Source organism: Mytilus galloprovincialis, chromosome 10 (genome assembly GCF_965363235.1).
Source record: "Mytilus galloprovincialis chromosome 10, xbMytGall1.hap1.1, whole genome shotgun sequence".
Taxonomy (NCBI): domain Eukaryota; kingdom Metazoa; phylum Mollusca; class Bivalvia; order Mytilida; family Mytilidae; genus Mytilus; species Mytilus galloprovincialis.
The window spans coordinates 10,051,363-10,075,619 of record NC_134847.1 but is presented as its reverse complement, the minus strand read 5'-3'; the positions used below and the strand labels follow the sequence as shown (position 1 = coordinate 10,075,619).

The following is a 24,257-nucleotide window of genomic DNA, read 5'->3' as shown; positions in this document are numbered from 1 at the left end:
GTCAAGAGGCGTGAGAAGAACTTCCGGTTTCGTTTTATCAGTTGTCTGCTAAAAAATAGAAATAGAATGGGTTTATTACTCTGATGGTAATTCATAACACTTAACATTACCAAATATATTTAAAACATGGAGTATTCCAAAAATAACATTATCATTGACATTGTGGTGGTAAACTCCAGTAAACAAATAACACATCACTCATCAGGCTCAGCTACTGTTGACCAGTGATCATAATAGTACTGCAACCACAGTTCATTTTTTAAAACTTTAATGGTCCGGAAGAACACACACCTAAATTATATATCGATGGAAAGAGGAAAACGTGTACAATAAGAAAAGTTGGGTCGTAAAAATCCAGAGTGGTCACAATTTTGTGAAATTGAGGTCTAAGGTCAGACCTAAAAATATCAACATTTCAACCACAAGGACAAAAAGGAGAAATATTCTGATATTTATTCAATAAAATGCTACAAAAACGATTCAATCATAAGCATATGCTATAAACGATGTTAAAACGACAAATTTGACTACTTATATGAAAAACTGCCATTACAAAATGGCGTTGATTTGGAATCTTCTGATTTTTTTCCATTTACAGACATAGCAAAAGAAGAAGTGGCCTTGACCTTTTCACATCCATAAACTTTCATATTGTGTATAGTATTTCACTATAGTATATTACAGAATTATTTTCTAAAGTATAAAACACGAGCTTATCAAATTATTTCAATATTTTTTCTATCTTTGAAAAAAACAAAATTCAAGCGCTGAAATGTTCAGTGTTTTTAATTTTGCATCTTAAAGGTTGTTTATTTTGTGAAAATTAGTATCTAGTTATAGATAAATACATATTGTGTATTTGCAAAGTCTGGACAGAGCAGCTATAACACAAAATATACTATAGTCACCCGAGGCGAATGCGAGGTTTAAAAAATAATTGATTGTAAAACAGTCAGTTTGGTGCATGATAATTTTTTTAGTGGGATAATCCTGGTTGAAAAAGTTAAAGGGAAACTTCGCAAAAAAATCAAAAATTGATATTATGTCCATTCTGTATAAAAAGGCTCAAATTTATAGATATTAAAGTTTTATTCCGCTAGATAAGAGATCAACATCGATTTTAAAATTTGAGCATCAATTTTCTACGCTCCGCCATCTTGTCATCTTCTACGATTATAATCACGATATGTCTATAAAACACAAAGGACCAAAACTACAGTAACCGATGTAGTCGTAATTGCGTGTCGATATCTTGTCAATCGTACGATTGTTTTATCTGACTAACTATAAACTTGATACGGAAAATGTTCTTATTTTTTTTTAAATGACCATTATTATATATCTAGTATTTTTAAACTGTTAATATTGGAATTAGTTAAAGAGTCACAGTTCAAATAATAAATAAGTGTTCCGTGAAAATTGTTTTCAAAAATCTAATTCGTTCATAATTCTTTAAAGTAATAAACTTTATTCAAATAAATTCGGATCTTTCCTCATCTGATCACCAGCATGGCTAAAGGTATTACTCCCAAAGGTATTGTGAGGGGTGTGAGGACTCAGGTGACACGTCCGGGTATTCAAGCGATTTCCTGTCGGGTTTGCAAGTTCATGCATCGTTTCACTTCTGTAGGTATTGATCAGTGTACACGGCAGACTTATAACTTTCCATTTTGAACTATCAGGTGTATAATACACATCTCTGTCTTGTGTGTCCGAAAGTGATATGATGCCAATAATTTAACTCGTACGCTTGTTTATAAATAACATTTCTGGTGTAAAGAATATTATTTATGAAAATATAAAAAATACCACAAAAAAAAAAAAGATTTGAAGAAATAAAAATCTATATACATATTTTTTCCGAGGGTTAATTTGGGAAAATGTAATTTGTCAATTATAGTAAAGGACAGACTGGTACATACCAAAAATATTGATTTAAAAAATGTACGCACTTGTCGATGTTGGCTTATACGCCTGGATAGAAAGTTACGGAACTATAGTGCAATTTAAAATATATACATGTATCAGACTATATTGTATACCAAAAGAAGAAGAAGAAGAAGAAGAAGAGAACCAGTTTGATTTAAATACAGGTCGATATATATCTTGCTTTGGTTCATCGAAGTTATGAACATAGTAAAATCCCAGTTTTATGTATCAATTAGATTGTTCTCGAATAAAGGAAGAAATTCGTCATCATCACAATTGTTCCGACATTCCTGTAAAATATATGCAACTGGACGTACACTAATAATCCCAAAGGGGTGTGAGTATTTTCTAGGAAAACTATTGAGTATTAAAGTTTCAAATCAATTTCGGGATTTATTTTCTTTCTTGCCGTGATATGATAGCAATTTAAAGAATAAACTGCTTGTTCGCTTTAGCGGTATCAGAGACATGTATATATGTCTCTGGCGGTATTCTTGCCAGTTGAACAGCCTTATAAGTTACATTCAAAAATAGGGAAAGATGACATAAAATTCGCTGTCTTTTGTTTTTGAACATCGTTGGTCAAATAGATAGAGTATTATACGTTGTGAGACGAGGACTATTTCAACAAATACTATAAATACAAGTGGAAGTTTTCGTTTTTTGCAATTTGAGAGTAAATGATGTATCAAACGTTCAAGAATACGCATGTAAAATGTGTCACTGGATATAAAAAAAAATCAATCTCAAAACCTACTTCCGTATGGAATTTCCCCTTTCAGTGACCTGCAAATTTAACAGATGATACACTTTATAAGATTTGCATGTCCAACAACGACCCACTACTCTACATGTGTTACTGACAGCCTAAGATAGTAATTCTTCTGTTAGGTCAATTCTCTTTCGAACAATACCAGAAAACATGGAAAATAAGTTCTTTAAATTTTGACTCTGGAATTAACACCATTTTTTCGTGCGACAAACTTTATTTCTGGCGATGAGCAGACATGGACGGAAAACAATAAACAGATAGGTTTAATATTTGTTCATTCATTTAACATGTATAATATGAATACGATTGTACTTAAAAAAAACTTATATAGTTAGTTTCAAGAACAACCGGGTTCAGACAAACTGTTATGAAATCGATGCTGTTACTTATGCATTCACCCAATTCAATATTACGATCAAAGAGAGTAAATTAGTGGCAACATAGACATTCCGTTAATAACGGCATAAGTATGCAGTTAGTACACGAACACCAATCTGTGTTTTAAAAACTAGCGATGGTTGCTAAGGATATCTTGATTTCGGGAACTTTCTGCAGCTTCCATTTTATGGAGCTCTTCTTCGGTATACCCTGGCTCTAGTGCGTACCCAATATGACCATACTCGTCAAAATCTGACTCTTTTGACTGACTGGAACCACTGTTATAGTACTATCATTCTCCGAACAAGATATTTTTATTTATGATTTTATGATAAATTTTTGGACCATATATAAACTGTTCTATAAAAACAAGCACGCAAAAATCATAAGATTGAAATATAAGTAATATGTGAGTAAAGTTAATTGAATCATTTAAGTTAATATCCTTTGAGCTCGAATGTAGTTAACTAATAAATGTGTTTTATAGGATAGCTCAAATCCTCATCCAAATAATATAATCTAGTATATGTAATAAAACCCTTCCTACTACACCGAGTTTTAATGCCAAGCGGTAGACATATTTTAGGTACCAATTAAGTAATTGAATGAGTAATATATAACAATAATTAATCATGAATGTGCAAAGATTTAAAAACAAAAGTATTTTTCTTTGTTCGTACATATTATACTCCGCTTCGGTAGATTTATCTACTTATCTTCAGATAGTTTCAGATATACATTAATACATGGCTTTCAAAAGTCTAAATGTAAGTGTTCTCGTACATTTTTTGCCTAATAAAGAAAATCAAAATGCTTTGGTAAAGCTATTTCTAATTCCCCCTTTTTAATGAGACATACATCAAGGACAAGAGGTGTATATCATTTCATTCTGACACATGAATTAAGTTTGACGTCTTAACCGAAAATTGTTTAAATTTTATTACTTAGTAAATTAATTTATTTGAATTGAAATAAATGATACAGCAAATATAATTAAATAATTCCACGGCGATCTATTTTTATTTGTAACAAACTTGAAACTTGAATTAGTATTATAGATGTGTATATTGAATGCTCCCTTGTTTTATAATCCACTGATCCGAATAGACAGTCACACCTGGCAAGGTGTGCCCTAGAGGCGTGGTTAAATACCGAAGTGCAAATAACAATTTACCTTTCAACAAGCCATCTAAGAGTATTCAATTTGCCACAGAACCGTGAATACACACATCGTATAAATCTAGCCAAAGCAGAGATAGTAAAAGGTCAATAAGAGTACACCAACATATTGTCTTTACAGATTATTGTACTTTAATTTGTTCACCTCATATATCAGTCCGAAAATGCATTAACTAATAAACTTATAACTTTTTTGGTTGTCTACTAAAATAATTCGAATATATACGTTTAACATAGAAAATTTATCTCATGAATGTGTACAATTGCACGTCTGTGCGTCTTATCTTCTTATTATCGGATGTTTATTAGATAAACCATAAGTCATCGGCGCGCTTACGATTACGTTTAAATATCATTAAAAACCAAGACTTTTACTGATTGTATTTTAAATCCCGGCATGCAAAAACCAGGAGAAAACGTCACGACCTACAGGAAGTAGTTAAAAAAATTTCATTAATTGTTGAATTTCTCCTTTATTACTGGACATATAGCGATAAAACTTTGTGAATATATATATTTTGTCATAATGAACATATTTAAACCATAAGTAAAAAATCGCGAATTTTCCCTTTAACTCATTAATTTTTTAAGGGAAGGATGAAAAATTATACAATGCAATGCCAATTTTCTAATGTTGTAATTCAAAATCAGTCATGATCCTTATATAACTTTTAAAAGCGACACACAATAGCTCAAGTATTCACAAAATAGGGACATGAATCAATCTCTTAGTCATCATATGCGGATTCAGTACGCGTATTAGCATTACAAGATACTTCCCTGTTTTATAAGAACAAGTTCGGCGCAGGACAGAGTTTGTTCAAAACAAACACAGTTTTTGAGTACAAATGCTATCTGCAGCGGAAATACCGTCATGATTCGGTCAAACTCGTCAGATATAGTCTTACCTTTGCATAGGAAACACATAAGAATTGTAAGTACAAAGTTTGGATCAATGTTCGTGACCCATATTCCCATATGATGCATGATGCACCTGCACTGCCAATCCCAAATGTAATGGGGCGAATGTTGCTACAGAAACGATTGATTTTGTAATAGCCATACATTTACGAATTTTTGTTATCTTTAAGGACAATATACGGTTCAGAAGTGCCTTTGTGTTATTTTTCACCAGTTAATTAACAAATGAACTTTTGAGCCTAGGCTCCGTGTTGAAGACCGGACCGTGACCTATAATGGTTTACTTTTATAAATTGTGACTTGGATGGTGTGTTGTATCATTGGCACTCATACCACGTCTTCCTATATCTATTAACAAGCTATGCGGGCATCATTTCCATAGAAATATCAAAACGAGGACATATCTCATAAGAGCACTGGTGGCAGGGTGAAGTAATTGTTCTTCTTTTAATGTATCCTTGATATTTTCAGACACACCTTGGTGTAATTCTGAAAGTCTTAACATATACTTCAGTTTTCCTGCAGCAGATATGGCATCCCCTAAATTGAGTTCAGAGCTAAACTCTATATTTCATATCCCTTGGCCCCACTGTGTCTGAATTGTGTAGTTTTCTGGGGTTTTTTTTAGGTTTGTCTTTTACACAAAAACCCTGTTTTCATATCCAATCTACAAGGAAGAAACTGAGCGCGAGATCGTATAAAAGTGTCAGGTTGTGAGGATACATGTCGATCAGTTTGATCACATATATGGATTTCTGTTGTTTCTAATTTAAAGTTCCCCAAGGGTGACTGGGGAAACGAAACATGATCACTTGGTCTTCTCCCGACCGGCAGTAAAACGAAGTGGGGCGTCCGTTTGGCTGTGCGGGATGTATCAAGTTCGCAGTCACGTCCGGTAAGAATGGGGACGTTAAGTTTGATGCCTCATGTAAAGGGAGTGTCACGTTCTTTGCACGTTAAAAACCCTTGCATCAACTCTTTGAGGAGTCCGTAGGTGGCATGTTGCAATGGAAAATTTCGGTCCCAATCCAATATACCATCATTTTCCAGTGGCAGTCTAAATTTTCCCGATCATCATCCCGAATGGCCTCTATTATGACAAAACCTACCTATTGTTTTTATTGTTAACTTGTTCTCGTCCTGAACATGCATGAAATATTTGTCACTGGACGTTAAGCAACCAACAATCAATCAATCAATCTAATTTAAAGACGCACCAATTTTGCCTTCTGGTGCAAGTCTCATAACATCACTGATGATTCGCCCACTGAAAGCAGAATATTAAGAGAAGTTGGTTTTAGCATCACCTTGTCACACACCAAATCTCTGCGAATCTTCAATAGTACTTTTCCCCCGACCACTTGCATGCATATTAATTGCTCTGAGGCATACAATGTATTTTCACACAACGTCAACTATAGTCATTATCCGGAAAAACCTCTTATCCGAAGGATTTGGTTAACTTTTATATAAAGTCAAAATTTTATTAACAAAAATATAACTTATTTACAGAAAATACACGAAAGAACTACTATATATATTCAAATCACTCAAAAATAAATTAACTTCTCCTACAAAATCTACATAATCACATCGAAACTATCAAATTGATGGTGAAGGAAAAAATAAATAGTGGAGCTGATTGACGGATAGGAAATTTCCGTAATTAAAAAAGGTACAAATGATGTAATAATTTTTGAGTTTTTGACAAAATTGTTTGGAATTTGCCCAACAAAATTTGCATGCAGTATCGAAATAATATGTTTTGAATAAAACTTTGCGCCCCCCCTAACTGGAAATCCTGGATCCGCCCCTGATGAACACTGAAAATTCCCAATTTAATCAAGTTTCACAAATGATATCAGATATGTTCCTTACGTCGTAACTACATTCCCCTTCCCTTTCATAAATGTGACCCACCGAATTAGACTATTTACTGGATTTGTTATCTCATAAGCAACATGACAGGTGCCACATGTAGATCTGCTAACCCTTCCAGAGCACCTGAGATCACCCCTAGTTTTGGGTGGGGTTCGTGTTGTTTATTCTTTAGTTTTCTATGTTGTGTCATGTGTACTATTGTTTGTCTGTTTGTCCTTTTCATTTTTAGACATGGCGTTGTCAGTTTATTTTCGATTTATGAATTTGACCTTTCGTCCCTCTTTTATCATTCATATAAAAAAAAACTGACGATATATTAAAATGCACCAAGAAAAAAAATGATTTGTTTAAATTGGTTATAATCATGATAATAGAAAATTGGAATTTTAATAAATAACCTCATTAAACTTTTATGAAAAACAATTATTTATTTTTTCTCAATTTACATGTTATACAACACATTTTCCCCATTGCCTATAGCCCTGGCCCCATTTGAAAAAAGGTTACGGAAAACCACTGCATTCCTAAGAGACAAGCCCAGCCAGGATGATAGGTACCTGCAAGAAACAACAAGTAAGTAACCCAAAACAGAAATAGTTACGAAACTTTTAATTGCTTTAATGATATCCATTATGACTCTAAAACATTCTTGATATATATCATCTCTAACCACAGTGGGTTTTTGAATTGAGAGTCAAATGTAGCAGGAGAGCATTGATTCACATTCTCATTTGAAAATCACAATAATCTCCTTGGAGTCCTGCAGGACTCAAACCCAGGATCTACATTTTTGTTTGTCAAATTGAGCTGACTGAGCATTAGCAGTAGTTCCTTAATTTAATCAATTGAATACAGCTATTTAAGTATCTTAAAAAATGCTGGTAAAGCAATATCCTGTCACCCTTTCATATTTTAAGAATAAACATGTTTATATCATGTATATCTTATGCTTATATTTAGTGTTTACTTTGTGCAAAAATACCAAGAATCTTTCTCTGAAATCATATTTAAAGACTGAACTTATGACGTTGTTTCTTTATTTGTCTGAATCATACAAAGCTAAGATTCCAAGAAATATTTGTGTAATTTGTATTCAAGAAGTAAACGTTTGCATTTGTTCTTTACCTAGCAAAAATAAAACGAAGGAAATAACAAATCATTTTTTTTTCTAACCAAGAAACTTAACTATTAATTTGTTTGCAGTTTAATTACAGTTACTGACACAGAATGAAAGGAATTTATATCTTGAGTCCATTAAACCAGCAAAAATTTATATTGGATCAGGAGGTAAGAATTTTAGATTTGTCTCCCCTTTTTCTTAATAAAATGGCCCATGGATCAGGACAAGGATTTGTATAGTGACATGTCACTATACAAATCCTTGATCAGGAGGTTAGATTTTTATATTTATCTCCCCTTCTTGACAAAATTTACTCTTGATCATGAAATAAGATTTTATATTTATCTCCCCTTCTTCTTAGTAAAATAATCCTGGCTCATTAAATAAGATTTTCATATTTATCTCCCCTTCTTGACAAAATTTACTCTTGATCATGAAATAAGATTTTTAGCTCACCTGGCCCGAAGGGCCAAGTGAGCTTTTCTCATCACTTGGCGTCCGGCGTCCGTCGTCCGTCGTCCGTCGTCCGTCGTCCGTCGTCCGTCGTCGTCCGTCGTTAACTTTTACAAAAATCTTCTCCTCTGAAACTACTGGGCTAATTTCAACCAAACTTGGTTACAATCATCATTGGGGTATCTAGTTTAAAAATTGTGTTCGGTGACCCCGCCAACCAACCAAGATGGCCGCCATGGCTAAAAATAGAACATGGGGGTAAAATGCAGTTTTTGGCTTATAACTCAAAAACCAAAGCATTTAGAGCAAATCTGACATGGGGTAAAATTGTTTATCAGGTCAAGATCTAACTGCCCTGAAATTTTCAGATGAATCGGACAACCCGTTGTTAGGTTGCTGCCCCTGAATTGGTAATTTTAAGAAAATTTTTGCTGTTTTTGGTTATTATCTTGAATATTATTATAGATAGAGATAAATTGTAAATAGAAAAAATGTTAAACAAAGTAAGATTTACAAATAAGTCAACAGGTCCAAAATGGTCAGTTGACCCCTTTAGGAGTTATTGCCCTTTATAGTCAATTTTTAACCATTTTTCGTAAATCTTAGTTATCTTTTACAAAAATCTTCTCCTCTGAAACTACTGGGCCAAATTTAACCAAATATGGCCAAAATCATAATTAGGGTATTTAGTTTAAAAATTGTGTCCGGTGACCCGCACAACAAACCAAGATGGCCGCCATGGCTAAAAATAGAACATAGGGGTAAAATGCAGTTTTTGGCTTATAACTCAAAAACCAAAGCAATTAGAGCAAATCTGACAGGATGAAAGTTGTTTATTAGGTCAAGATCTAACTGTCCTGAAATTTTCAGATGAATCGGACAACCCTTTGTTAGGTTGCTGCCCCTGAATTGGTAATTTTAAGGAAATTTTTGCTATTTTTGGTTATTTTCTTGAATATTATTATAGATAGAGATAAACTGTAAATAGAAAAAATGTTTAGCAAAGTAAGATTTACAAATAAGTCAACAGGTCCAAAATGGTCAGTTGACCCCTTTAGGAGTTATTGTCCTTTATAGTCAATTTTTAACCATTTTTTTCGTAAATCTTAGTTATATTTTACAAAAATCTTCTCCTCTGAAACTACTGGGCCAAATAAAAGCAAACTTGGCCACAATCATCATTGGGGTATCTAGTTTAAAAATTGTGTCCAGTGACCCAGCCAACCAACCAAGATGGCCGCCATGGCTAAAAATAGAACATAGGGGTAAAATGCAGTTTTGGGCTTATAACTTAAAAACCAAAGCATTTAGAGCAAATCTGACAGTGGAAAAAATTGTTTATCAAGTCCAGATCTATCTGCTCTAAAATTTTCAGATGAATTGGACAACTGGTTGTTAGGTTGCTGCCCCTGAATTGGTAATTTTAAGGAAATTTTGCTGTTTTTTGTTATTATCTTGAATACTATTATAGATAAAGATAATCTGTAAACAGCAATAATGTTCAGAAAAGTAAGATTTACAAATAAGTCAACGTGACTGAAATGGTCAATTGACCCCCTAAGGAGTTATTGTCCTTTATAGTCAATTTTTTAAAATTTTCATAAAATTTGTAAATTTTTACTAACATTTTCCACTGAAACTACTTGGCCAAGTTCATTATAGATAAAGATAATTGTAAGCAGCAAGAATGTTCAGTAAAGTAAGATGTACAAACACTTCACCATCACCAAAACACAATTTTTCATGAATCTATCTGCGTCCTTTGTTTAATATTCACATATACCAAGGTGAGCGACACAGGCTCTTTAGAGCCTCTAGTTATATTTATCTCCACTTTTTCTTAGTAAAATTATAATTGATAGATTGTTGATTGATTAACACATGTAAATTAAACATCATTTAGAGTAATTTATGATTATATTGAATCACAGCTAAGTGCACATATGTTTTTAATAATTTATTTCTGTATATAATGTAAAAAAAGATGTGGTTTGATTGCCAATGAGACAACTCCCCACAAGAGACCAAAATGACACAGAAATTAACAAATATAGGTCACCATACGACCTTCAACAATGAGCAAAGCCCATACCGCATAATCAGCTATAAAAGGCCTCAAAATGACAATGTAAAACAATTCAAGCGAGAAAACTAACAGCTTATTTTTAAAAGGTTTGCAAGTTTCAAAATTGCTAGATTTCTCCTTTCATAATATTTGATTTATTAAAACAGTAAATGCACAGCAAAAACACATAAAAAAAATAAACAGGGCTTTTATTGTGGTTCTTCATCCCTAAGTCTCAGTGAGCCTTCAAAAAGGAGGAAAACAAACTCTCGAGTTGGGGGATTTCTTTGCAAAATAATTCAGATAGACTACTGAATAACCTACAAGTTTATGAATTATGTAATTGTATATTAACTATTCTAATTTACAGTTTTCTTCTGTTATGCTTATATTTACTTTTTTTAGATAGAGAAGCCAACTCCAGATAAATATGAAATTGTTGTCCATATCAAGTCTTGTGCTTTAGTTTGTCCAAATTGTAAGGTAAAGTAAAATACCAATAGTACATGTACTGGCATTTCCAAATATATGTGAATGTTTTTAGTAATTATTGGTAATTAGAAGAATGTTTGTAGTAATTATTGGTAATTAGAAGAATGTTTGTAGTAATTATTGGTAATTAGAAGAATGGTACCACAAGTCAAAATAAAAAAAAAACATTGGCATAAATATTGGCCATTTTTGTAAGTTTGCCAAATGATTTAATTTAAACTTAACTATTGATCATCATTTTAGATATTCTCTTTTGAAAGAAAGGTAATTTTGATGCCCCAATTATGGGCATTATGTTTTCTGGTCTGTGTGTCCGTTCTTCCGTTCGTTTGTCTGTTTGTCTGTCTGTCTGGACATTTGTTCGTCCGTCTCGCTCAGGTTTAAGTTTTTGGTGTAGGTAGTTTTTGATGAAGTTGAAGTCCAGTCTTGAAACTTAGTACACATGTTCCCTATGATGTGATCTTTCTACTTATAATGCCAAATTAGAGTTTTGACCCCACTTTCACAGACCAATGAACATAGCAAATAATAGTGGGATTGGGACAACAATGTACCATGGACACATTTTTGTTTTGTTTATACTCTAACACTAAGATTATCATTATCATCTTGTAATATAACTCATAATTTATATCTAACAATCAACAGCACTTAGTTATTTATTCAACAGCCAAAATAATCAGAAATTGTTATTTTTTCCCCAAGGCATTAAATGAACTGTATAAAAAGAACCCCAGAGAAAAGTACATAGTTGGTCATGACGTTGCCGGAGTGGTAGTAGACTTAGGAGAAGGTGTATCTAATGTTCATGTAGGAGACTCGGTTGTTGGTGAGTATGGTTGTTGGTGAGTATATTTTGAATACAAATATCTCAATAAAAATATTAGTGATGCAACATCCCAATGACATACTTTTATCTGTGAAATCACCCTACTGCTAAGTCAGGTCTAGTAACTGAACGACAAAGTTTGTGATTCTGACTGTCCAAACCTAGTAATTGTTCTTTTTGAATGATTACTTGTGTTTGAAATTACTTCCTTCACAAAAAAACATATTTGCTGTACGATATGATTATTATATCCCCTGTTACTGCAGTTACAATATAACTATCTTGCACTTGATTAATGGAGATTATATTGAGATAACTAATAAATACAGTTTACTGTATGGTTCATATCATATTCAAGATACGAAAGACAAGACAAAACAGTTTTCCTTTTTTTCCACCACTATCTGGATGTTTTTAGAGGTAGCAGATGCATTCACAGTCACAGTATTTTGAATGAAAAATTATATTCATCATTGTAAGCAAAACTAAGAAAAAAAAAGTTTGTCAGCTAAATCATTGCAAAAAATAATATTCATTGAGATAATCAAACCTACGAAACAAAAGTTTGACTTCAATACTTCAATGTAAATTTTTTTATTCATTCTCATTTGACAATAATAAAGCGTTTGGACTTGTAGTTCTTGATATTTATAATTCCTTCTATTTATTATAACTTTTCTATACATACTTTCAGGAATTATACCTGTAGACAGTTACTATCCAGGATGTGGAGAATTTTGTTGTGTGTCAGAATATGATGTGGGTAAGTAGATCTTGAGACATTGTAAATAGTTTGTTGGAGAATATAAACACTATTTGTAAGAGCTTTAGAGATTAAGAAAGGAAGTTGTGACAAGCTTTTATAAATTTCTCAGCAGATACTAATGAAAACAAATAACAAAAAAAATGCTGGTAATGTTTTTGTTCTTGACCATATGAGTATTTAGACCATACGTCATGACCATATAGATATATACTCATATGGTCTGGATAATTAACACGTTTACTTTAAATACTTTTAAACTCTTTATAAGGTACAACACTTCTAGTTGTCACATCATTAAAAAGGTCATTTTATTATATTTTAATAACAAACTAAATTTATTTATGTTTTAGACAAAATTTAATTTTGTCAGCCATTTATTTTCTGAAAAGTAATCAATTTTATCATTTCTTGTTATTTGTTTTCATCTTTTTGTAAATTTGATGAATAAATTTAAAATGACCTAATTTTACAATCGAGAGAATGTCATGACCTGGCATCTGAAAATGTTTTTTTAATTGTTACCTGGCATCTGAAAATACTTCTTGTTGAGCCTGCGACTTTTGTCGCAGAAGGCTCAACATAGGGATAGTGATCCGATTGGGGTGGCATTAGCTAACTTCTTTTAAAAAGCTTTATATTTTAGAAGGTGGAAGACTTGGATGCTTCATACTTTGTATATGGATGCCTCATGTTATGAAGTTTCTGTCAGTCACATGTCCAATGTCCTTGACCTCATTTTCGTGGTTCAGTGACTACTTGAAAAAAAGTTAAGATTTTTTATAATGTTAAATTCTCTCTTATTATAAGTAAACGGATAACTATATTTGGTATGTGCGTACCGTGCAAGGTCCTTATGTCCTTCAGACAGTTTTCACTTGACCTCGACCTCATTTCATGGATCAGTGCACAAGGTTAAGTTTTGGTGGTCAAGTCCATATCTCAGATACTATTAGCAATAGGTCTAGTATTATATTCGGTGTATGGAAAGACTGTCCAACTGGCAGGTGTCATCTAACCTTGACCTCATTTTCATGGTTCAGTGGTTATATTTAAGTTTTTGTGTTTTGGTCTATTTTTCTTATACTGTTTGCATTAGGTCTACTATATTTGGTGTATGGAATGATTGTAAGGTGTACATGTCTAGCTGGCAGGTGTCATCTGACCTTGACCTCATTTCATGGATCAGTGGTCAAAGTTAAGTTTTTGAGTTTTGGTCTTTTTTTCTAATACTATACACAATAGGTCAACTATATTTGGTGTATGGAAATAATTCATGACCTATATGTCAGTTGCACAGGTTTTGTTTGATCTTGACCTCATTTACATGGCTCAGTGTAAAGTTTTGTGTTTTGGTCTGTTTTTTGTTTAAACTATAAGCAATAGGTCAACTATATTTGTTGTATGGAAGAATTGTAAGCTGTACATGTCTGCCTGGCATGGTTTATCTGACGATGACCTCATTTTCATGTTTCATTGATGTTAAGTTTTCTTGGTTAATGTTAAGTTTATGTGACATTTCAGTGTGTGCACTCTTGTTTTAATTATAATTTTTTATTTCCTATGTTTCAGTAAAGAAACCTGAGAGATTAAGTTTTGAAGATGCAGCAGCTGGGATTGGTGACTGTGTGAAGGCATACACAGCTTTGTTTTATCAAGCCAGAGTCTGTTCAGGAGATACAGTCCTAGTTATAGATGGAGCAACACCATTTGGGCATGTCGTCATACAGTTAGCTACACAATGGGGAGCCAAGGTTAATATTAAACAAGTCACAATATAGTTTTTAAGTTAAAAACTTATTATTTACTGTTAAAGAGTGGGGATTACAGTGAAAGCCAGTGATTCACTCTGAAATACTCACTACTTTTAGTAAATATTATGTGTACTAAATTTATAACTTGTTTTGGTGTGATACACTCAAAACTAGAAAAGGTAATTTTTTAAGAAAATCACCTAGTATGTACTGTAATTCCTGAAAAGTTTTTTGTAAGAGGTTGTTTGGTTTTTTTTGGTTTTTTTCTATTTGGTTTAATTTTTTAAGCTACATAATTTTCTGGAACATGATTTAAGTGACAGATAGAATTACAGAAATTGCTGTTTTGTCAATTGAACTTAAAATATGGGACCAGAAAATAAAATGGGTTTTTATTTCTTAAAGTTTAATTGTACCACAGACATATATTATATAATTTAAATAATTAAAGATTTGTTCCTGTGCTTTTTTAATACAATGATCTATTATTGATTTACTTGTTACATTTACTTTAGGTTATAACTACAGCTAGTAGTCAGGATGAACAAATGTTTCTAGAGAAAGTAAACCCACCAGTTGGTAAGTCATATTACTATATCTTAGTGTTTTCAAAATAGATTAAGACTTAGTAAGGTACATTGATATAAGAAGATGGGTTATGAGTGCAAACAAGACATCTCTCCATCCAGGACACAATTTATAAAAGTAAACTATTATAGGTCAAAGTGTATAATATATATTCATTTTTTTTTTGCTTAATTTTAAGAATCATATGACTTCAAGAACTTTTTTTACAGCTCAGATTATTGACATAGAGAAGAGAAGTAATATATTGGTGAGCAGTGTGATGGAAGAGACAGGAGGTGTTGGTGTGGATGTTGTTATAGATAATGGAGGTAAGGGGACAATAAACATTTTTATACTTTTGATATCGTTTTCTCCGTTTTAAGAGATGTTGTTAAGCAACACAGGAGTTAACATTTGTGATGAATAATTTCAAGATAGAAAATATGAAAAGTACTCTTGACTTCAGTATATTCTCAAGAAAATGGTAATTGATTGTGTTTCTACAGGACTATGCCAGAAAAGGTACAAGAAGAGCAGATTTCTACTGTTTGGTTGACACATTCCCCATTTCCATAATTATTTTATTGAAATTATAATTATCTCCCTTTACCAATGAAATCTTAACATACCAATAATGTGTAACTGGACAAATGCATCATATTTTTTTGTGATACATTTTTAGCTGGCCCTTTAAGTGAGCTTTTCCCATCATTTGGCGTCCGGCGTCACTGTCCGTCGTTAGCTTTTACAAAAAGTCTTCTCCTCTGAAACTACTAGCCCAAATTAAACCAAACTTGGCCACAATCATCATTGGGGTATCTAGTTTAAAAAATGTGTGGCGTGACCCGGCCAACCAACCAAGATGGCCGCCATGGCTAAAAATAGAACATAATGTTAAAATGTAGATTTTGGCTTATAACTCTGAAATCAAAGCATTTAGAGCAAATCTGACCGGGGTAAAATTGTTTATCAGGTAAAGATCTATCTGCCCTGAAATTTTCAGACGAATCGGACAACCTGTTGTTGGGTTGCTGTCCCTGAATTGGCAATTTTAAGGAAATTATACCGTTTTTTGGTTATTATCTTGAATATTATTATAGATAGAGATAAATTGTAAACATCAATAATGTTCAGTAAAGTAAGATCTTCAAATAAGGTAATATGACTAAAATGGTCAGTTGACCCCGTAAGGAGTTATTGCCCTTTGTAGTCATTTTTTACCAATTTTTTTGTAATTTTTTCTTATCTTTTACAAAAATCTTCTCCTCTAAAACTGCTGGTCCAAATTTAATCATACTTGGCCATAATCATCATTTAGGTATCTAGTTTAAATGTGTGCGGTGACCCTGCCAACCAACCAAGATGGCCACCATGGCTAAAAATAGAACATGGGGGTAAAATGTAGATTTTGGCTTGTAACTCTGAAACCAAAGCATTAAGAGTAATTCAGACATGGGGTTAAATTGTTTTGCAAGTCAAGATCTATCTGCCCTGAAATTACAGATGAATCCGACAACTGGTTGTTGGGTTGCTGCCCCTGAATTGGAAATTTTGCTGTTTTTGGTTACTATCTTGAATATTATTATAGATAGAGATAAACTGTAAACAGCAATAATGTTCAGCAAAGTAAGATCCTCAAATAAATCCTCATGACCAAAAAGGCCAGTTGACCCCTTAAGGAGTTATTGCCCTTTATAGTCAATTTTTGTAAATTTTGTAAATTTTGTAAATTTTTGTAAATTTTAACAAAATATTTTCCTTTGTAACTAATGAGCCAAGTTCATTATAAATTGAGATGATTGTAAGAAGCAAGAATGTTCAGTAAAGTAAGATCTACAAACACATCACCATCACCAAAACACAATTTTGTCATGAATCCATCTGTGTCCTTTGTTTAATTTGCACATAGACCAAGGTGAGCAACACAGGCTCTTAAGAACCTCTAGTTAAATATCCTTGGCTTACTTACACGTTTTATACACTGTCTATTGGTCATCATGTGCTCAATAGCAATTTTGAGGGTTATAAGATTTCTACTTGATGAATGTCCTGAAAAGGAATATATCCAAATAAAATTGCAAATATATTATAAAATTATAGTCTTTTTAGGAGGTCCATACAAGGATATTTTGACCTGAAAGAAGTATATTAACTTAGGACTTTTTTGGGTCGATATATCCTGTATTAACCTCATAAATAGGCTATAATTGTTATATTATTAATTTTTTACCATAATTTTATCAAAATCATGACTGTCAATTGCTTTTGTTGGGATTTATAGATATCATATTGTCTCCTAGACAATAACAACAGATTAGTTGTTATTTTATTTTATTTTTTGATGTTTTTTTTTTTTTTTTACATCTTATGTATTTGAATTTTTTTTTTCTTCAACTAATCGATTAGAGATATTTTTTTATAATTACATTAGATGTATGTTTCATTATAATAAGTTATTCTGATTGGCTAACTGCACATCACGTGCTATTCCTGAAACAATTGTATTAGACAATAACATTTATCATTCATGATGACACGAGGTCCCACAATAAAGTGCACAGGTAAATTAAATGAAAACTTGATCAAAATCGTGTTTTCATGATTCTAGCTAAAAAAAATGTAATTATAAGTATTGAATGCTTCTTTTTGTAACTTTATAGGGTTGTAAAAGCGTTGACCGTGCGCACATTTTTAGTATGAAGCGCTTCCGCGCTTCATACAAAATGTACTTCGGTCAATGCTTTTACACCCCAATAAATTTACAAAAAGCAGCATTCAATTCTTAAATAAAACTTCTAACAATATCATGAAATTCATTACATGACATCACAAAGTAGATCGGTTTTTAGGTATTCTAAAAATAACCGTGCAATATGCTTTTTGCTGTGCAATATGTTTTTTGCTATCCGCTGTTTTCTCTGTACCTTCAAAATATAGTTTAACATGTGACTATGCCTGAACGAATCAAATTAGTTAAAATATACGAATTAATAATATTAATATATATCTATTTTTAGTGAGAATGTTTACTCAGGATGAGGACAAACGAGAAGTTGAGGAGAAAAGAAAATATCCTGTCCTTCATAAGCATGATGTCATATCCTGTTTGGGGATGTCTGGGAAATGGATCACAAGCCAAAGTGACTTGCAGGTAAATCAGATACTGCTGAAATCTATAATTACTTTTGAAAATTATTTGGTAGTCATTTTTTATATATTATTGAAATTTTATCATAACAAAAAGCATATATAACAACTTTAACAAAGAAAACAATGTTTGATTCTATGCTGCTTTAAGGTAAGATGATTATTGAAAACGCAGGCATCTAATATTTTTTTATATGAAAATGCAGTAACTGTAAAACGCAGGATTGGAAGGTAAAATACACCATGGAACAAAAAAGTTATGACCATTTAATCTATGTTCCCTGTTCATTTTCATTGATCATCAATTGGCCATTAAAGTCCTGTAAAAGTCATATGATGACTGGGATAATAAGATATGAAAAGGTGTGAAGCATCCAAGTATAAATTGTTAAATGTTTAAATCTGTATTTTTGCAGCTTGACCCACCAGATAGCCAGCAGTTATTTCTACGAGGTGCTAGTGTTAACTTTCTATTTGAAAATGTGTGGACCTTGTCATATGCCCAGCATGGAAGATACCAACGTATCCTTTAAATAGATATCTATGTGTAACATTTTTCTTTGGGTTGATAAAACCAATTGCGTGCCAGTTCAAAGTATTGATCATGGCAAACAGAATTGAATCATTTTCATTCCATCGTCCTGACTATTTATGTGTTTTATTTTTATCTTGGTTTATTTATCAAATCATGTTGCCCTTCAACAATTGATGTCATACAACAATCACTTTTCTATTTTGGGGTTGGTTATTTTCTTTTGTAACATCAACATTTTACCGGAACCTCTGTGAAGTCCAATAATGGTGTTTTAAGGAGGTAGACCTAGGTTAAGGGAAATAACTCTTAAAATCATCAGTACGTTTGTGTCAACCATTTTCATAAATATATTCTAAGCTTCTAGATTACATAAATTATTTCCAATCAGTGTTTCAGGTAAATGCTTAAAATACATTTATGATACTTGACTTTTACAAACTGCATAACTGATTTAAAGAGTTATCTCCCGGAACAAAGGTCTACCCCCTTAAGGAGAGTTGGAAGATACCAAAGAGATATTCATACTCATGAGTCTATGACAAACTGACCCATTGTTTGCATTTTTGTCCAGGTTAAATTGTTGTCTTTTATTTAATGGTTCAGTTTCCAGACCCTATATTTAATTTGAAGTCATAATTCTACCAAAGATGTACGTTCACTTCTTGATAATGATCACTCATGCATACCTGACACCTTTATAAAATATGGGGTTTTACATGCAAGTGGCTCATATAGAGCTACAAAACCTTCAAGGGGGCCTTCAAATATAATTTAATATTGTTTTTTTGCTTCATCATACTTTTACCACCCTATCGCAATTGTAAAATTAATTGTTTTGTATAAAATTGTGGAAAAAATCGCCCTTTCAAAATTTCCATTTGGGATCCTCCATGGGGGAAATCCCCCACAAATAGTGACAATTGGCAGGTAAATAAAAAGGGTTCCATGGCATTGTGGGTTGTAATTCATCCATAGTATTATTATTATTCCTTAATGATTTATAGATATCCTTCATGATGCCATTAACAAACTGGAGAGAGGAACAGTAAAGTAAGTTTTTATTGAGTTCTGTTGTCTTTGTGCTTGTTGTTTAACTGTGAAGTTGTTGTTTGATGGTTGTATTACTTTTGTCTTTATTACAGAGCTAAAGAAACAAAAAAGCTCTCATCTTGCTATACTTTAAACTTCCAATAAGTAGACATGGTAGATAACTATAAACACCCTCTTGGCCCTAAATAAAAAATAAAAAAAAAAAATAATATTTCAAATATAGATGCCTTAACAGTATGTCTCTTGATATATGTATCTATATGTGTAAATAAGATAATTAGTCAAAAACACATTACCGTTACAATGGTCAGTTATTATTGTAATGCTGATTCAAATTAACAGGTTTAATTTATTAGTACAAAAGCTTGTGGTTTTCCCCAGGCAAATAAAAAATTACTGATGCAAAATAATTGATAGTGCTGAACATGTCAATAAACACCAACACTCAATGTATTCTCGTTACATTGAAGACCTGTTGGAGACCTTCTGCTGTTGTTTTTTCTATTGTCATGTTGTTGTCTCTTTGATACATTCCCCATTTCCATTCTCAATTTTAATCATTATTAACACAATTATTAAAACTTTAGGTCAAATGCAGCACTCCAGAAACTCATTTAATAATACTTAGAAGAAGTGAAGCCAAGAGACTATGCATGTAGTTATTCTGACCTTATATCAGGTACTTTTGATGATTTTATGCTCCCTACTAGGGGCATTATGTTTTTCGGTCTGCGTCAGATCATCTGTTCCTTCTCCTGTCTGACCTGCCTCAGGTTCAAGTTTTTGGTCAAGATAGATTTTGATGAAATTGAAGTCCAATCACCTTGAAACTTAGTACACATGTTCCCTATGATATGATCTTTCTAATAGTAATGCCAAACCCTGATTTCATGGTCCACAGTACATAGAAAATGATAGTGCAAGTGGGGCATCTGTGTACTATGGACACATTCTTGTTTTACATGTATTTGTATTTTATTTCAGGACAAAGATTGCTAAAACTGTGAGTTTAGAGGAGGCTGTGAATATATTACCTGAATTACAGAACACTAGAATAGGAAAAACCGTAGTGAACATGTAGCAGAACATGATGGGAACATGTAGCTGAACATGTAGCTGAACATCCAGGGCTCTACTTGTATTTGTGCAATATCAATAATATATTACTTTATTTCCTTAGAATTTCAATTCAGCTGATATCAATTTAACTTCATGAACCTTTGATTTAGACTTAAGACAAATATTATGTATATGGTGCTGTAAATTCAGAGATTATGGCACACATTTATAATTGTGATATTGTCATTTTTCACTGAAATGCGATTTTGATTTTTGTGATACATGTGTGTATTGAGAAAAATCGTGTTTAATTCATATAAAAAATTTCAAAATGCAAATTTGAATTATTGGGATTATAACCCTGTCACATTTTTTTAAATAATTTCTGAATTTACAGTATATGCAAGCTTCTTGTCTCTGGTTGGAAGTTATGTAAAATAGTCGAAGTTTCTACATAATGTGGATTCATTATTATTCGTTGGATACCAATTTTCATTGATTTCTGGAGTATCGGTTTTTAAACCACTAATTTTAGTGTTTGAAGATGTAGAAATTTTCAATAGGCTTATCAGCAGACTTTGGGAAAACAACAAAATTAATTATCCAGGAAACAATTTTTTTCTAAATCCACAAAAATAAATGAATCCACAGTAGACTGTATAGGGATTTAGACTTTAGGAGTGCTTTAGCAAAAATGTAAGTGTTTTACTCAAAATGTCTGGACCTTGAGAAGTGTTTTACTCAAAATATCTGTCCTTGAGAAGTGTTTTACTCAAAATGTCTGGACCTTGAGAAGTGTTTTACTCAAAATATCTGGACCTTGAGAAGTGTTTTACTCAAAATATCTGGACCTTGAGAAGTGTTTTACTCTAAATGTCTGGACCTTGAGAAGTGTTTTACTCAAAATATCTGGACCTTGAGAAGTGTTTTACTCAAAATGTCTGGACCTTGAGAAGTGTTTTACTCAAAATGTCTGGACCTTGAGAAGTGTTTTACTCAAAATGTCTGGACCTTGAGAAGTGTTTTACTCAAAATGTATGGACCTTGAGAAGTGATTTACTCAAAATGTCTGGACCTTGAGAAGTGTTTTACTCAAAATGTCTGGACCTTGAGAAGTGTTTTACTCAAAATGTATGGACCTTGAGAAGTGTTTTACTTAAATGTCTGTACATTGAGAAGTGTTTTACTTAAATGTCTGTACCTTGAGAAGTGTTTTACTTAAATGTCTGTACCTTGAAAAGTGTTTTACTTAAATGTCTGTACCTTGAGAAGTGTTTACTCAAAATGTTTAAAAATGTGATGGGTAGGCATGACCATTTTGATTATGAAGGGAGGCAGGAAAAAGAACTATTTTTTTTGCCATATTCTTAATCATTCTTATTTTGAACACTCTGTTCATAGCTTAATGTCTATATCACTACTTACATCTCTTTAACAATGTGTCATTTGAACCTAGATTCATTGGTTATGTAAAGCTCTCGTGTGACATTTGAGTTTTGACAAAAAAAGTGAAGTCTAAAGTAGCAAGAAGAGTTGTCTCATTGGCAATCATACCACATCTCATTTTAATGCCCCACTTAGGGGCATTATGTTTTTTAGTCTGTTCGTCTGTGAATTGTCCGCTTCACGTTATCGTTTTTGGTCAAGGTAGTTTTTGATCAAGTTGAAGTCCAATCAACTTGAAACTTAGTACACATGTTCCCTTTGATATGATCTTTCTAGTTTTAATGCCAAATTTAGAGTTTTTAACCCAATTTCACAGTCCACTGAACATAGAACATGATAGTGTGAGTGAGGCAGCTGGGTACTATGGACACATTCTTGTTTATATGTATGTTGACTTCTAAATGTCTTTTATGTGTTTTAGCTCACCTAAGAGCCATATGAGCTTTTGTAATCTGTTTGCATCTGTCAATCCCATTGTCTTTAACATTTCTTGAAAAATGTTGTCCTCTGGGACTGAAACTACTCAATGGGACCAAACCAAAGTTTGCCTTCTTCATCAACCGTATATGATGTTAACTACAATGTACATTATTTTTATGCCCCACCTACGATATTAAGAGTTTTTATCCCAATTTTAGGGTCCACTGAACATAGAAAATGATAGTGCAAGTGGAGCATTCGTGTACTATAGACACATTCTTGATTATTTTTGTCCAGGATGATCAACCAACATGGCTGTTGTGTCTAAAAAAAATAACATAGGGGCCTAACTACAGTTTTGGCTTATCTCTCTAAAACTGTAGCAATTAGAGAAAAACTGAAAGATAAAAATGGTCAGCACAACAAGTTCTATCTAGCATTAAATTTTTAGAGAAATCTTTGAATAAATAGTTCACCCAGCAATGAAAAAAGGGATGTAAAGCATATTTGATAGTCATTTCAACAGATGGAATGATATAGTAATGAAGTATTCTTGTAACAATAAAAAGCGAGAGGATTGATTATTTTAAAACAAGAGTGCATATGCTGAAATCTCTTGCCTTTTGTACTTACTAATCATGTTTTTTTTATTTTTTGTGTTTTAACGCCACTTTTAATCACCGCTTTTGGGCTATTTCGTGGCAGCAAGTTTTTCTTGTTGGGGGAAACCGGAGTGCCTGGAGAAAACCACCAATCTTCGATAGGAAAACTGACAATCCTAGTCAATTAATATTGGACTCGAATGAACCTGCATGAGCGGGGTTTGAACTCACAACCTCAGTGTTGACTGGCTAGTGATTACAGTAGTAACTACTTAGACCACTTGGCCACCGAGGCCCCGATTTTATGTTGCACATAAACTTAACATGATCAAAGAAAATGAAGTCAAGGTCAGATAAACCAAACGGAAATACATGTAAACCTAATTACAATCATTTAATACACCAAATACAGTTGACCTATTACTTATAGTTTATAAGAAAAAGAATTAAACAGGAAAACTAAAAATTGACCAATGAACCATGAAAATGAGGTCAAGGTCAGATGATAATTATCAGACAGACATGTTCACCTTACAATCAAATTAATCTATGCATTAAATTAAATATAGTTGACCTATTGCTTACAGTATCGCATTGAAGACTGAGATAACTTAACATTAACCGAATGAAGCATGAAAATGATATCAAGGTAAGATGACACCTGCAAGACAGACATATTCACCTTACTGTAATTTCATACAAATAAATAATTTACCTATTGCTTAGAGTAAAACAGACCAAAACACAGAAACTTACCACTGAGTAATGAACAATGAAAATGAGATCAAGGTCTTATTAAACCTGTGAGACTCACTGGTCAGGGCCGTAAACTAGCTTCTTTTAAAAGTGAGGCAAAATATATTCGCCGAGCGAAGCGAGGCGAAGGGTCTGTAGG

The 24,257-nt window shown here is 32.6% G+C and overlaps 1 protein-coding gene across 1 annotated transcript; it reads left to right on the top strand.

The window, feature by feature from the left end:
- The first annotated feature begins 1 nt into the window (after window position 1).
- LOC143049802 (quinone oxidoreductase-like protein 1) lies at window positions 2–21,010 on the top strand. The gene is made up of 12 exons (XM_076223541.1): window positions 2–86; window positions 8,264–8,347; window positions 11,104–11,181; window positions 11,896–12,019; window positions 12,714–12,782; window positions 14,355–14,536; window positions 15,052–15,115; window positions 15,334–15,432; window positions 18,121–18,254; window positions 18,667–18,772; window positions 19,790–19,835; window positions 20,820–21,010. Exons 2-12 carry the CDS (start codon window positions 8,288–8,290, stop codon window positions 20,914–20,916), a joined length of 1,059 nt encoding a protein of 352 aa, XP_076079656.1. The 5' UTR covers window positions 2–86; window positions 8,264–8,287; the 3' UTR covers window positions 20,917–21,010.
- The last annotated feature ends 3,247 nt before the right edge of the window (window positions 21,011–24,257 follow it).

What these genes read in the sequence shown, in the direction of transcription:
- LOC143049802 (XM_076223541.1), top strand. Translation starts at nt 8,288, where the DNA reads ATGAAAGGAATTTATATCTTGAGTCCATTAAACCAGCAAAAATTTATA. An exon ending in TGTGTCAGAATATGATGTGG is followed by an intron (nt 12,783 to 14,354) that starts GTAAGTAGATCT and finishes CCTATGTTTCAG; the next exon opens with TAAAGAAACCTGAGAGATTA. An exon ending in CAAGCCAAAGTGACTTGCAG is followed by an intron (nt 18,255 to 18,666) that starts GTAAATCAGATA and finishes GTATTTTTGCAG; the next exon opens with CTTGACCCACCAGATAGCCA.